This window comes from Pan troglodytes, chromosome 1 (genome assembly GCF_028858775.2).
Source record: "Pan troglodytes isolate AG18354 chromosome 1, NHGRI_mPanTro3-v2.0_pri, whole genome shotgun sequence".
Classification (NCBI taxonomy): domain Eukaryota; kingdom Metazoa; phylum Chordata; class Mammalia; order Primates; family Hominidae; genus Pan; species Pan troglodytes.
The window spans coordinates 211,052,117-211,065,931 of NC_072398.2; the positions used below are offsets into that span (position 1 = coordinate 211,052,117).

Sequence of the window (13,815 nt, forward strand, 5' to 3'; positions counted from 1 at the left end):
TGGTGTGGCAGAGCAGGGTTGGGGTGACGTGCATGGGTCGATGGGGGGCACAGAGAAGACTTGTAGGTGTTGAAGGCCATATTTTTGTGTGTCCCCATATTAGCCTGGGGGGTGTACCTGGGTGTGTGGCTCTGTCAGTGCCCAGGAGCCTGCTCTGAGGCTGGACTTCGGGGCTGGGACAGTCAGCACTGCACATCCCCTAGGGTCTGAACCTGGACTCATGGCCACCTCAGTGAGGGCTGGGGTGGGGCACCTGCTCTGTGAATGGGGCTTTAGAGAGCCTCAAGCCCAAAGTAGCCACCACCCCAGGCCATCCTGTGGGATCAACTGAGGGGCTCCCGGAACCCATGCTTTGTGACCAGCAATCTGCCTTCCTGTGATCTTGGGCTGAGGATGCATCCAGCTCTGGGCCTGGATGCTCAGACCCAGACTTTCTAAGGCTCAGACTTTCTAAGGCTCCGGGGAGTTAAACTGGCGCCAGCAATGGAGGCCCCACTCAGAGGCCCCTCCTCCTCTCTCTCAGGTCTCCCCGGCCACCCTCAGGAGAGACCCCTATAAGCTCTGTGCCTCCCACCCAGTCCAGAACCAGCAGCAGGAGGCACCCATGCCTGGGGCTGGGCTGGGGGAGTCAGGACCCAGGCCTTCCTGAGTCTTCTGAGGGCTGAGCCCTCACTGGAGAGCTCCAGGGAGGAGGCAACCAGCAACCCTCAGGCTCCCGGCCTGGCTCCTACCCTCCCTGCACCTCGTCTGGTCCCCAAGCCAGACCCTCCTCCCGCTCTTCTCTCTCAGACCTCAGAGGCTCTAGGGAGGGGCGGGGGGCGCTGGGGATTGGTGACTGCGGGTGGCCTCCTCAGGGGGCGGTTCATAGATGCTGCAGTTGGGCGTGGGGCCCTGGCAGTAGACATTGAGGAAGCCACGGTACTCCTCTCGGTACGTCTGGTTCATGAGGCACAGAACCACATTCTTGTCACACATGCATGTCTGCTTGTCACACTCTGTCTTGTTGAGGTCACCTATAGGGGGATGGGGGTGGCAAAGGCTGTGGATGAAAGGGGCAGCAGCTCCCCCAGGACTACTGCTGGGGAAGGGGAGCACACAGACTTGGAGGTCCCAGTGGTCCTTAGAATGTGTTACCTGGGCAGCAGGACCAGCACCACCCATGGGCCCGACCCCACGCTTACAAGGTCAGCAGCTCTGGGCTGGGGCCCGGCAGTCTGTGTTGTAACAAGCTCTCTAGGGGACTCTGGTGTATAGTAAAATTGGGGAACCACTGAAGCCCAACACTGTTATTGCATAGCTGGGGAAACTGAGCCCCAGAAAGGGGGATGGGTTTACCTAAGTCACCCACAGAACTAAAGCACCCCCCACGCCACCCAGGCTTGTTACTTCCTGCCATCCCAGACCTCTTCCCTTCAATCACAGAATCAAAGAACGCCCAGTGAAGAGGGAGTTATTGCCGGGCGCAGTGGCTTACGCCTGTAATCCCAGCACTTTGGGAGGCCAAGACAGGTGGATCACCTGAGGTCAGGAGATTGAGACCAGCCTGGCCAACATGATGAAACCCCATCTCTACTAAAAATACAAAAAATTAGCCAGGCATGGTGGTGGACGCCTGTAATCCCAGCTACTTGGGAGACTGAGGCAGGAGAATTGCTTGAACCCTGGAGGAGGAGGTGGCAGTGAGCCGAGATTATGCCACTGCACTCCAGCCTGGGAAACAAGAGCGAAACTTCATCTTAAAATAAAAAAAAAGAAGAAGAGGGAGTTATTGGTAAGAAATGAGTGGGAAAAACAATTGTTCAAAAGCTTAGTGCCTAAGAGCCTCTCACATGCCTAATCCAGGGCTAATGCTACTGTTGTTTGTCCCTATGCTGTTGTTATAGTTAGTAGATTTCAGAAATCATCCTTAGGTGCACAATAGAATCAGCTGGAGGGCTTGTTCCAACAAAGACTGCTGGACCTCACCCCTAAGTATCAGATTCAGTAGGTCTGGGTAGGGCTTGATGATTGGCATTTCTAACAAGTTCCTGGTTGCTGCAGCTGCTGCTGTTGCTGGTTCAGGGGCTACCCTTTGAGAACCTCCAACTAGCTTGATCGGTCTGCAAACTTTTCATACTTTCTACCAGCAAAATCCTGTCTCTTAAACGAAACTCTTTAAAGAAAACTGATGCATCAGACAGCACCAGAAGAAGCTGCTTAATGATAAAATACACTAAAGTACCAGCTGAACCTCTCAGGGACTGTGACCATCACCTGTCAAGGCCTCTGGCTCTGATGGCCCCAGGGATTCCCAGAACCCAGCATGAAAGTCACTGCTTTAAGTTCGTCTGTTACCCCTGGTGGGTGGTGGCGGGGGGAGAATCTCCTCCAGCTGCTTTAATAGGGGGGCGTCTGCTATCTCAGGCCAGCCCATCCACCTCATGTTTGAACAGCAGAACATAAGGACCACAGAGATCTGGGCTCCCAAGGGGTCCCAAGTGCACCCCAGTCTCCACTAGACTCTTTCCCAATGACAGGAGATTTGAGTGTCTTTGCAAAGCCAGCGTTGCTTGTGAGCTATTAATAAGCAACAACTGGTACCACCAGGTGAAGACATGGGGGCAAACAGGGCCCAGTGGTTGCCCACAGGCTGGGCCAGGGGAAGTCCTGTCCCAGAGAGGGGCACAGAGTGGGGCAGGGCAGGGACACCTGGGCGCTGCTACTTGGATGCCACTTGCGCTTACCTACATGTCTCAGTTGGGAAATAGCCACAGCAAGTTCATGGTAAATGAAGGAACCCGCCAGGCCAGGTGCTAATACCTTGGATCCCTGGAAACACTGGGCGTCCTAGGATGGAGCCACCTCTGCAGGTGGGGTCCGAGTGACAGAACCAGAAGAGAAAGAGTCCGCTCTGATCCAAACCCCTCAGTGGACCCATGAGTGAGGAAACAGGCCAGATGGGGAAGGACCTGCCCAGGGCTACATGGAGCAGGGAGATGGTGACAGAACCAGAGTTCAAACCCAGGTCCCCCGACTCCCAGGCCAGCATGTCTCTCTCAGAGCCTCCCTGCAGAGCTGCAGTCTCAGAACCATCTGGGGAGCCGGCTGAAAGCCAAGTTCCTGGGCCCCACCAACACCCACAGAATCAGAATCACCCAGAATTTGGGGGACAGGAGAATTGGGATGCCAGTTCCAGGACTGGAGCATCAGAGCACCTCAGGGAGATGTTCTCAAGCCACAGCTAGGCTGGTCAGATTCAGATTTAGCAAAAAAGCAAAACCAAAATCAAAACACAGGATTCCTGGTTAAATTTCAATTTCAGGCTGGGCTGGTGGCTCATACCTATAATCCCAGCACTTTGGGAAGCAGAAGTGGGAGGATTGCTGGAGGACAGGAGTTCAAGACCAGCCTGGGCAACATAGTGAGACCCCCATCTCCACAAAAAATACAAGAATCAACTGGGCGTGTTGGCACTGGCCTGTAATCCCAGCTAATTGGGAGGCTGAGGCAGGAGGATCACTTTAGCCCAGGTCAAGGCTGCAGTGAGCTACGATGGCACCACTGTACTCCAGCCTGGGCAACAGAGCAAGACCCTGTCTTAATTAATTAAAATTTCAGGTAAACAGTACATGTTTAGCTGGATGCAGTGGCTCACACCTGTAATCCCAGCACTTTGGGAGGCCGAGGTGGGTGGATCAAGAGGTCAAGCGATCAAGACCATCCTAGCCAACATGGTGAAACCCTGTATCTCCTAAAAATTTAAAAAGTAGCTGGGCATGGTGGCATGCACCTGTAGTCCCAGCTACTTGGGAGGCTGAGGCAGGAGAATCACTTGAACCTGGGAGGCAGAGGTTGTAGTGAGCCAAGATCACGCCACTACACTCCAGCCTGGCGACAGAGAGAGACTGCGTCTCAAAAAAAAAAAAAATACATGTATTAGTAGAAGTATGTCCTAAACATTTCCTTATCTATAAATATTAATTAATTTTATACTAGCATTAGTTTTGAGTATCAATATGTCCCATGCAATATTTAGGACATATTTAATATTAAAACATTTTTCATTGTATAGCTAAGAAATGAATTTCACTAGGCAGCCTGTATTTCTTTTTTTCTTTTTCTTTTCTTCTTTGAGACAGAGTCTCACTCTGTCGCCCAGGCTGGAATGCAGTGGCGTGTGATCTTGGCTCACTGCAACTTCTGCCTCCCAAGTTCAAAGTGGTTCTCGTGTCTCAGCCTCTCCAGCAGCTGGGATTACCGGCACATGCCACCAAGCCCAGCTAATTTTTGTATTTTTACTAGCGACGGGTTTTCACCACATTGGCCAGGATGGTCTCGAACTCCTGACCTCAAGTGATCCGCCCACCTCGGCCTCCCAAAGTGCTGGGATTACAGGCATGAACCACCGCACCTGGCCGGCAGCCTGTATTTAATCTGGCAAGCCTGTCCACCATCCCAGCACAGGCTGGTAGAGCCAGCCACTCCCTTCTCTGGGGGCCCAGGTGACAGGAGAGGGACTCACTGCAGACTATCTCAGTGTTGTTCTCGATGGTGTGATCATAGTGGTCCACATAGGGGTAACAGCCTTGGTCAAAGAGTTCCTGGTAGCAGCAGTCGTGGGCATGGCAGCACCTAGGGAGCGGCAGAGGTGAGTGGACAGGCATGGCCGGGCTGGCCCATCTCCCACCAGCAGAGACCTCTGATCATCTCTTCCAGTCTCTCGCAGGTCAAACATTTGAACTGAAGCCCAGAGAGGGACAGTTACTTGTCTGAGGTCACACAGCCAAGCAGAGCTGGGGCCGGCACCCCAGGTTCTGATCCTCACAGCTTCAGCTTCGTGGCACCTGCCAGGCCTGCCCCCCCAGGACACATTCTCCCCTGTGTCTTTGTTCTATCCACAGGGCTCCCAGCTTTCCCCCAGAGCCCTGGCTGCAGCAGTGGGAGGAGTCAGGGACCTGCCTAGGTTTACGTCAAGGTTGGAGGAGCGTCGACTGTAGGCAGAGGCCACCCCTGGCTGTGCCTCATGGCCAGGGAGGGACAAAGGTCTGGAGGGTCAACAGGGACTGGTAGGATGGCGAACAAGAAGCACAGGCAATGTGGCTGTCCCCATCACCTCTGGGGGCGTGAAGTCAGCTAGTCAATGTGTATTTATTTAGCTTTCTGTGATACAAACTTGGTGCTGCCTGCTGTTGGGGAGATAGGAGCAGAAGACAAGCCATGGCTGCTGGGAGCTCACAGTCTGATGGAGGAGGCATGGTCCTGTCTTCCAGAGCCTCCAGTGTGAGGCGGGCAGGGGTCACAGCCCTTGCCTTTGTGGGGTGTCAGCTGTGTGACTGCTCTCCCATGTGTGTTTTGGAGCAAGTCAAAGGTCCCTTCCTAGAGAGAGGAGGGGCTGAAACACTTCCAAGCCCATGACCTTGGAGATGGACAACAGAAAGCGCTCAAAACAGTTTGGAGAGAACATAGTCAAAGACCAGGCTCTGGTCACCAACTCATCAAAGAAGCCGGATCCTTTGGGGAAAGAAGGTCTCCCCCACTCAGGGATGGAGGGCAAGCTCAGTCTGACCTTCAGCTGTCCTCATTTGGCCCCTGACAAGAGCCCAGGCCTCTGGTACCTACCAGTCCACCTCATCCTTGGGCTGGCCACGGCCCCCCAGCCCACAGTAGCAACCGTAGCCCACGAAGGACAGGATGGCGCTCCTCCCTGTGACGGCCTCCACCATGGCCTTCAGGTTGAGCAGGCTGCCGTGAGCTGTGGACAGAACTGCAAGAGAACCAGGGGGTGCTCTGAGCCCCTGCCCCGGGGCTGGCCGCTCCCAACCTCTCTCATCCTGAGAGTCTGGACTGACTATCCTCCCAATACCTAGGGTAGGTGGGAGAAGGAAGGAGAAAGCAGGAGAGGAAGCTGGGGCAAGAAGCATGGGCAGCTAAGCCAGAGGAAAGAAATCTGCAAGGTACCATGTATGGTGTGCACCCACATCCCTGCGGCCCTGAGAAAACAACGCAGGTCATCCTTGCTAGGGACTTGCTCCATGCCAGGTACTGTCCCAAGCCCCTTCCGTGTGCATGAATCCATTGAATGCTCACTGCAACCCCCTGCATGCTCTTGTTATGCCACTGTGCAGATGAGAAGACTGAGGCCCAGTGCATTTAGTAACTTGCTCTACATCCCGTTGTCAGAAAGCAGTGGAGACAGAATTTGGACCCAGGCAGTGAGGGTTTTGCACCCACACCCTCTGCCACTTGGCTGTACACACTTCTCAAGGGGGATGCCCAAGTGCCTGGTATGCTGGAGGGGGCTTCACAAAGGCCACATGCTCTTAGGAAGCTCAGGGGGTTGATTCTGGGTCCCTTCCTGGTCTCTGCCTCCTGCCTCTGCCCTCCTGGGGGCCTCAGAGTCCCCACCCTGATCCCGGGCCTGGTGCATCTCAGGATCAATCCAGCGACAATTCGGTGCCCTGATCGTTAATGAAGAAACAGAAAAGGCTTCGTATTACAGGCTGATACTGGCTGGGGGTGGGAAGAAGGAAAACAGTCTCCCCACACACATACAGAGGGAGAAATAGTGCAAGGACACTTCCTGCACCAGCGAAATCAGCTTTGTGGCACCTGCCAGGCCGGCCCACCCCAGGACACATTCTCCCCCTGGCCACTGCTTCTCTCCGTCTTGCGGTCTGTGCCTGTGCGGCGGCTCTCTGAATTGCCTGCGCTGCCTCTGCACATCCTCCTGGATGCAGCACTGCGTCCACACGCCCAGCCTGGCACCTACAGTCCTTACCTGGGGGAAGCTGCCCTACACACACCAGCAGGAGAGCCAATCTATCACCATTTTATGGGTGAGGAAACTAAGGCTCAGAAAGGTGCAGGCTTGCCCAGGTCCCACAGGCTGGAGGGGGCAGAGCCCAGACTGCCCCAGGTTTGTGTACTGCGGAGCTGGGAAGCTAACCACAGCGCAGCGCAGTGCAGCTCCGCCTGCTTCCCCCACCCCAGCCATTCTAGCTGAAGCCAGCCTGAGGGGCCTTGCTCAGCACCCTTCCTGCCACTCTCTCCATGTCCACCCTGCTCCCCAGCCTGAATGAGGAAATGTACTGGGAGAGGGGAAAGCCAACGGTTTCAGAAACTGGTGGCTCAGGGGAATCCCAAAGGCCACTCTTGCCTGCTTCCAGAGACATGGTGTCCGACATCTCTAATGACAGGGAACTCACCACCTCAATGTGCCTTAGTGGGAAGAGCATTGAATCTGGAGTCAGACAGAACTAGGCCAATAACCAAGCCCAGCTGGGACTCCCTGGGGCTCTGTTCTCCCATCTGTAAAATGGGAGTAACAATCTCAACCATGAGAGATCAGGCAGGCCAGTGCCCTGCTGGAGGCCTGGCACACACCAGCAACCTCTCGGATCACAATGCCCAAAGCAGACGATGGGGATCATGACGCCTCCCTGCAGGGCACCTTGGAGGTTGAAGTGTGATCATGAAGGTGTGTAGAGTCCCTGGCCCACACAACGCCTTGAGGAGGGACCCAACCACTGCGAGGCCCTGGCCGCCTCCCCATCTGCCCCTGGCCTTGTAAGTATTACCCTGGGGGAGGGGGCACCTCCATTCCCAGGACACCCGACAGTCAACTCCCATGTGGCAAGAGAAGAAGAGCAAGAAGTCTACGCGGCCATGCACAGGGTGAACACACACACACTGACACACACACCCATCTCACACACACTCACACACCTGCCCACCTCACACTCTCCTTTACACACCACATGCACTTGCATACACACTCATTCCCAGACACCTCAAACTCACACTCACCCACACATACCTGATACACTCAACACTCACACATACATACCTGATACACTCATACACCTACACTCACCCATACATACATGATACACACCCACACATACCTGATACACACACTTGCACACTCGCCCTCGTGCATTACAGATGCATTCACATACACAACGCATCCAGGGGAGAATCAGGGGCCTGGCCCAAGGCCACATCCACACTGACCGTCCAAGCGAAGGAATCCAAGTCCGCATTCAGTTGGGTTGAAGGCTCTGCCCCTAACCAGTGGCTCGGACTGAACTCAAGCAGTCGTCTTCTCAATAACAGGTTACTTTGCCTGAATGCAACCAGCCCTCTCTCACATCTGGCCACGTGGAATCTTATTTTGGTTTTTGTCATTTATTTCTTTTCCTCAAGCCAGGCTGTGTTCTGGCAAGGTTTAACAGGCTGCATGAAAGGCCAGTGAGAGGCCCAGCCAATGGTCCATGGAGCTGGGACACCTGCCACATAAATGATGCCGGGACGAGTGGCAGGGTCAGGTCTGTGTCAAGAGCCTCACGCAACAATCCTATGGGGCGGCTGCCCAGAGCCATGATGCCCTGGGTACCACCCCCAGAAAGAAGCCCCTGACCTCCCACCACTCTGCAGTACACAGACACCCATCCTACACACACACACCCTCCTGCAGATCTATGCATCCTTCATCCATAAGCATGCTCTGAAGACACACACCCCAATTAACACACACTCACACAAAGAGACACAAATGGGCTCACACTCAGGTGCCTACACTGTGACATACTTTATGGATGCATGTTGCACACATAGACATCACGTGCTCAGACACACCTATACACACATAGATGCCTGTGCCTGTCTGCACACAAAATCATTAACTCCTGTCTGATGGACACACACTAGTACACACAGGTACACAAATGCCCAGCCAACACCAGCATTTTACGATGCTTGCTCAGCCCTGCACCCTGCCGCCCGGGGCTCATAAATGCATGTTTACAGGTGGCTGGAGGGGTAAACAGCCCCAGAATTGGGTGCAGCCTGCTGGGCTGAGACAGGAAGCAGAGGCCCAGAGACAGGAAGGAAGCTAGGCTGGTCAGTGGAACCATAACTCAGGCGCCCAAGGTCACGGGAGACAAGCTGGGAGTGGGAGAGAAGGAGGAGCCCTCTGGAGTCTTTACTCACCACTGCCAGCAAGGATGGCCACGGCGAAGAACTTCTTCATACCCAGGCTAGACCTGAGGGAGGACGAAACCCGGAGCTTGAGTCCATCCCCTCCACCCTTGGCAGTGTTGGACCTGCTGCTCCCTTCCTGAGCCTCAGGACAGGTGTCATCAATGCTGTCCCTTGATGTCCTAGTTGCTGCTCCTAGCGCTGTCATCAGTACCTGCCCAGCCCCTCCTGGAGGAGCGCACCCCAGATGGCAGAGCCAGGAGGCACGAACACCTCCTTGCCCCCCACTCTGGCAGGAACCCCCTCCACGCATCAGCCTTCAGGACAGGAAGCCTGCTGTCTCAGGCCAGACCTCCCATGCACACAGTAGGGAGTCCGGGAAGGAAGTCATATGACCCAGCCTAGCAGCTGGGTCTTGAATCCAAAGCCAGGAGTCCTAGGTCCCTGGATTCCAGTCCCAGCACTGCTTCCAAAATGTGTGGCCTCAGCCTCCCTGGGCCACATGAGGGTTGTGGCCTCACTCTCCCTGGGCCACATGAGTGCCACGTGAAGGTTGACTAAATGATCCCTTTGGGGTTCTGCCCACCATGTGGACTCTTAGGAGAAAGCGATTCTAGGAGCCAGTCCCTCACCCCTGTCCCTGCCCCTCCCTGGAGGATTCCATCTCAGGGCAGCAGGCACCTACCTGGAGGTTCTTGAAGGACAGGAGGCCCCGAAGCGTTGGCCCCTCCACCCAGAGAAGCATCTATCCAGCACCTTCTTTTTGAACCCTTTGGGGTTGGCCTGCGCCCCTTCTGCCATGTTGCGGGTTCTGGGGGGCCAGCAACATAGGTCTCGGAAGGTCTGAGATGCGCTCCAGAGGCTGCGGGGAGCAGGCCCCAGCTTCACGCTGCCTCGCACACTGGCAGGGGAGTGCCGGAGCAATGCCCCTGGGCAGGAGGCAGGTGACACATGCCCTAGAAAAAGGAGGCTCCACCTCCTCCTCCTTCCCCCACAGCCCTGCCCACAGCCAGCTGGTACAGTCCCCACCCCTGGGTGCTCTGGTCTGCCTGACTTGGGGGTTTACATACCTGATAGGAGAATCAGTCTTTCCCCATGCATCTGAAAGGAAATTAGCCCAAAGGCCTCTCTTTCCCCATCTGAAAGATGTTAAAGATAAAACATCACTCAGTGACACTTGTTGAAACACAGTAAGGCAGGCTTTGTTCAAAGGGGCCACGGGGACAGGTGTAGGGCCATGGCAGTGGGTTCCGCAGTGGGGAAGAGAGACTGGACTCAACAGCAGATACAATAAGAAAAAGCGGGAATTCATAGCCAAGGAGCAGGGTGGGGTCTGAGGTTGGAAAGTTAACCAGAAGAAACATCAGGGGTCGTAGGGGGTTGGGAGACTCTGGCTAAACGATCCACCAGGATTCCTGCTGAAGGCAGGTGGGTTGCTCAGACATCACCTGGGGGCCGCGGAGGACAAGAAACCCAATCAGATATGGAGGACAAAATTGAGGATTCTACCTAAACCAACTTAGCAGCGTTGTGACATTGCCAAATTTGCCCTTGAAGGGGGCACAATTATCCGACGGAGAGCCTGGGGGGCCTGGTTGTCAGCACCATTTGCCTTTTTTGAAGGGGGGTGGTATGTATGAGAAAGATGGGGCTGGAGAGAATCCAAGGCAGTGTGAGCTCTGGGAGCCCCTCTCAGGGCTGGGTCACCTGGGCTGAGCTTGGGGGTTTGAGCAGTCGCACTGATAGAAGATCCCATGCCAGGACCCCTACTTCCCAGCCGTGAGGCCTTGGTAGGAGAGCTCCCTTCCCTGGTCTCTGAGTTCTCAGCTGTAAGTGCACATAACAAGGCCTCACCGAATGAGGGTGATGCTCATACAAGTCGGGTGTCATGTGGTGGGTTGGGGCAGGTGTAAGTGCCCAGTTAAAGATCTGATTGTTACAAAGTAGAGGCCTGGGCACAGCGTGATCACTCACACCTGCAATCCCAGCACTGTGGGAGGCCAAGACGGAAGGATTGCATGAGGCCAGGAGTTTGAGACCGGCCTGGGAAACATAGTGAGACCGCATGTCTACAAACAACAGCAAAGTAGGGGCTGATCTCCAGCCTTGGGGAGAATTGAGATGCCAGGAGGGGATGGTAAGGGAGGCAGGAGAAGATGACTCTTGGAAGTTGACACTGAAAATAATCCCCTCACCTTCAAGTTGATCCATCTCTCTCAATGTCCTCAAACCTGCCAACAAGGGGCAGAAGAGACCCCTGGGGCTTCCCTTCCTGCCCCTGGCTTTGCCAGCCTCCTCTTCTGGCTATACCAAACCACAGTCCACATGTCATCCCCCTCACCCAGCCCCCACCCTTCCTCTGCCCAGCTGCCTCTCTGTGGATCCAGGTCCATCTCCTCTCCAGGAAGTTATCCCGGAAAAACCCCACTGCATCCAGTCACAGGTCCTTGCATGGGAGGGTGTTTGTTTGCATTTGGTGATGCATTCCAAAACATATACAGGTGATGTTACCTGTATATGTTTTGGTTTATGAATCTTGACACTTCCTTCAGACTGGGGATCCTGGAAGGAAGGGGCCTTTGTTTTTTCCAAAAGCCTAGGGCTTCCCCCTTGGGACAAGGCTGCATCTCCTTCATCAGACTGGGAGTGATTGGAAAACAAGACTAGTCTCTGTCTTCACTTGTCTGCACAAAGTTTGGCTTCTATCTTTGCCTCCATTTTCTCAAATACCACTTAATGATGTCACCACACTCCAAAGAAGGAAGAATCGAGAAGTAAGGCTCAGTATGTCCAAATCCTGAAGATACAGCCTCCAACCTGCAGATAACTAGAGCCACTCCGACGTAGGTCGAGGAGGCCAAGGCTGGGGCCGGGGACCCCTGAGAGCCTCTGAGCAGCATCACTGCTACTTTATCAACTGGAATTCCCACTGGACATGCTGGTTGGGCTGGTCTTCAGAGAGGCTTGATCCTTGAGGAAGAGGACGGGCTCTTCCCTCTCCCTCCACCCTCCCCCTACCAAGCTCAGGGTGCTCAATAACGAGTCAATAATAAACTGGTTGACCCAGTAATTCCACTTCTGGGACTGCAGACCAAATGCCAACTTGAGTTGCTCCTAGAGACACTGAAGGGGTGTTTTCTTGATGCTCCCCCAACCCCATTAGAAGCAACTTAAATTAGGGGTTAGTTAAGCAAATTATTAGCCATCCATCCATAATCATGTTTTCAAATAATATTTGTTGACACAAAAAAACCACCCTGTACTACAAGGTAATAGCATTTTTAAAAAGGAGTTGGTGTACACAGGTATAAAAATTATCTAGAAGGATACAATGTAAAAGCATTAGTAATGGACATCTTTAGACAGTGGAATAAATGGTGGTTTTTATTTTTTTATTTGTAATTTTTGGTATTAAAATGAGTGTAAAAATACATTCAACAATTACAATAAAATGGTCAATTTCCTCGAAAGGCACAAAGTCACTCAACTGGAAATAGCTGGATATTTATGAAAGCTGCTGAATATATAGTTTAAAATCTTCCCATAAACAAACTCCAGGTCCAGATGGCTTCACTGGTGAACTTGACCAAATACTTAAGGAAGAAGAAACACCAATTGTATTAGTTTGCTAGGGCTGCCATGACAAAATACCACAAATGGAGGGACTTTAATAACAGAAATTTATTTTCTCCCAGTTCTGGAGTCTGGAAGTCCAAGATCAAGAGGCTGGCAGGGCTGATTTCATTCTGAGGCCTTTCTCTGTGGCTTGAGGATGCCACCTTCGCTCTGTGGCCTCACGTGGCCTTTCCTCTGCGCATGCCCATCTCTCGTGTCTCTTTGTGTGTCTAAATTTACTCATCTTATAAGGACACAGGTCATGCTGGATTAGGACCCCCCCTTGATTCCACTTAATCACCTCTTTAAAGGCACTATCTCCAAATACAGCCATATTCTGAGGTACCATGGGTTAGAGCTTCAAATTACACATTTAGGGGAGGGGAAAACAATTGAGTCCATAACACCAATTACACACAAATTCTTCCAGAAAATTTAGATAAAGAAAGTTCTTCCCAATTCATTCTACTAAGCCAACATTATTCTAATACCAAAACCAGATGAAGACATTACAAGAAATGAAAACTACAAGACTACAATTCCTCATCAACATAGATAAAAAAATTCTTAACAAAATATTGGCAAACGGGCAAATGCTGGTAAACAGGAAAATATACCATGACCTAGTGGGGTTTATCCCAGGAATGAAAGATTGGTTTTGCATTAAAAATCAGTCAGTGTAAATATACCATACTAACAGACTAAAGAAGGAAAGCCATATGGTCATCTCAACAAATCCAAGAAAACAAAACAAATGCCACTTGACAAAATCCAACATCCATTCCTGATTTAAAAAACTGTCCACAAACTGAGACAGAATGGAACTTCCCCAGCTTGAGAAAGGATATCTACGGCCAGGCACTGTGGCTCATGCCTGTAATTCCAGCACTTTCGGAGGCCAAGGCTGGTGGATCACCTGATGTCAGGAGTTCAAGACCAGCCTGTCCAACATGGTGAAACCTGGTCTCCACTAAAAATACAAAAATCAGCTGGGTGTGGTGGCACATGCATGTAATCCCAGCTACTCAGGAGGCTGAGGCAGGGGAATCGCTTGAACCCGGGAGGCGGAGGTTGCAGTGAGCCGAGATGGCGCCACTGCACTCCAGCCTGGGTGACAGAGCCAGACTCCATCAAAAAAAAAAAAAAAAGATAAAGGGCATCTACAAGAAACCTATTGCCAACACCAGGCTTAATGGTGCAAGACTGAATGCTTTTCTCCTGAAGATTAGGAAGAATGTCCAT

At 52.8% G+C, this 13,815-nt stretch overlaps 1 protein-coding gene across 1 annotated transcript; it reads right to left on the bottom strand.

Annotated features, from left to right (window-relative positions):
* Positions 1 to 704: 704 nt before the first annotated feature.
* On the bottom strand, positions 705 to 9,903 carry PLA2G2F (phospholipase A2 group IIF). The gene is made up of 5 exons (XM_001163707.5): positions 9,644 to 9,903; positions 8,971 to 9,023; positions 5,599 to 5,743; positions 4,502 to 4,611; positions 705 to 1,013 (listed from the first exon to the last, which is right to left on the bottom strand). The coding sequence occupies exons 1-5, from the start codon at positions 9,757 to 9,759 to the stop codon at positions 802 to 804; spliced, it is 636 nt and encodes a 211-aa protein (XP_001163707.1). The 5' UTR covers positions 9,760 to 9,903; the 3' UTR covers positions 705 to 801.
* Between the last annotated feature and the right edge of the window lie 3,912 nt (positions 9,904 to 13,815).

Bases quoted from the DNA above. Each gene is read 5' to 3' on its own strand.
- PLA2G2F (XM_001163707.5), bottom strand. From the start codon at position 9,759: ATGGCAGAAGGGGCGCAGGCCAACCCCAAAGGGTTCAAAAAGAAGGTG. The intron at 9,024-9,643 runs GTAGGTGCCTGC...GTCCTCCCTCAG, and splicing joins TGTCCTTCAAGAACCTCCAG to GTCTAGCCTGGGTATGAAGA. The intron at 5,744-8,970 runs GTGAGTAAAGAC...GTTCTCTTGCAG, and splicing joins GGCCATCCTTGCTGGCAGTG to TTCTGTCCACAGCTCACGGC.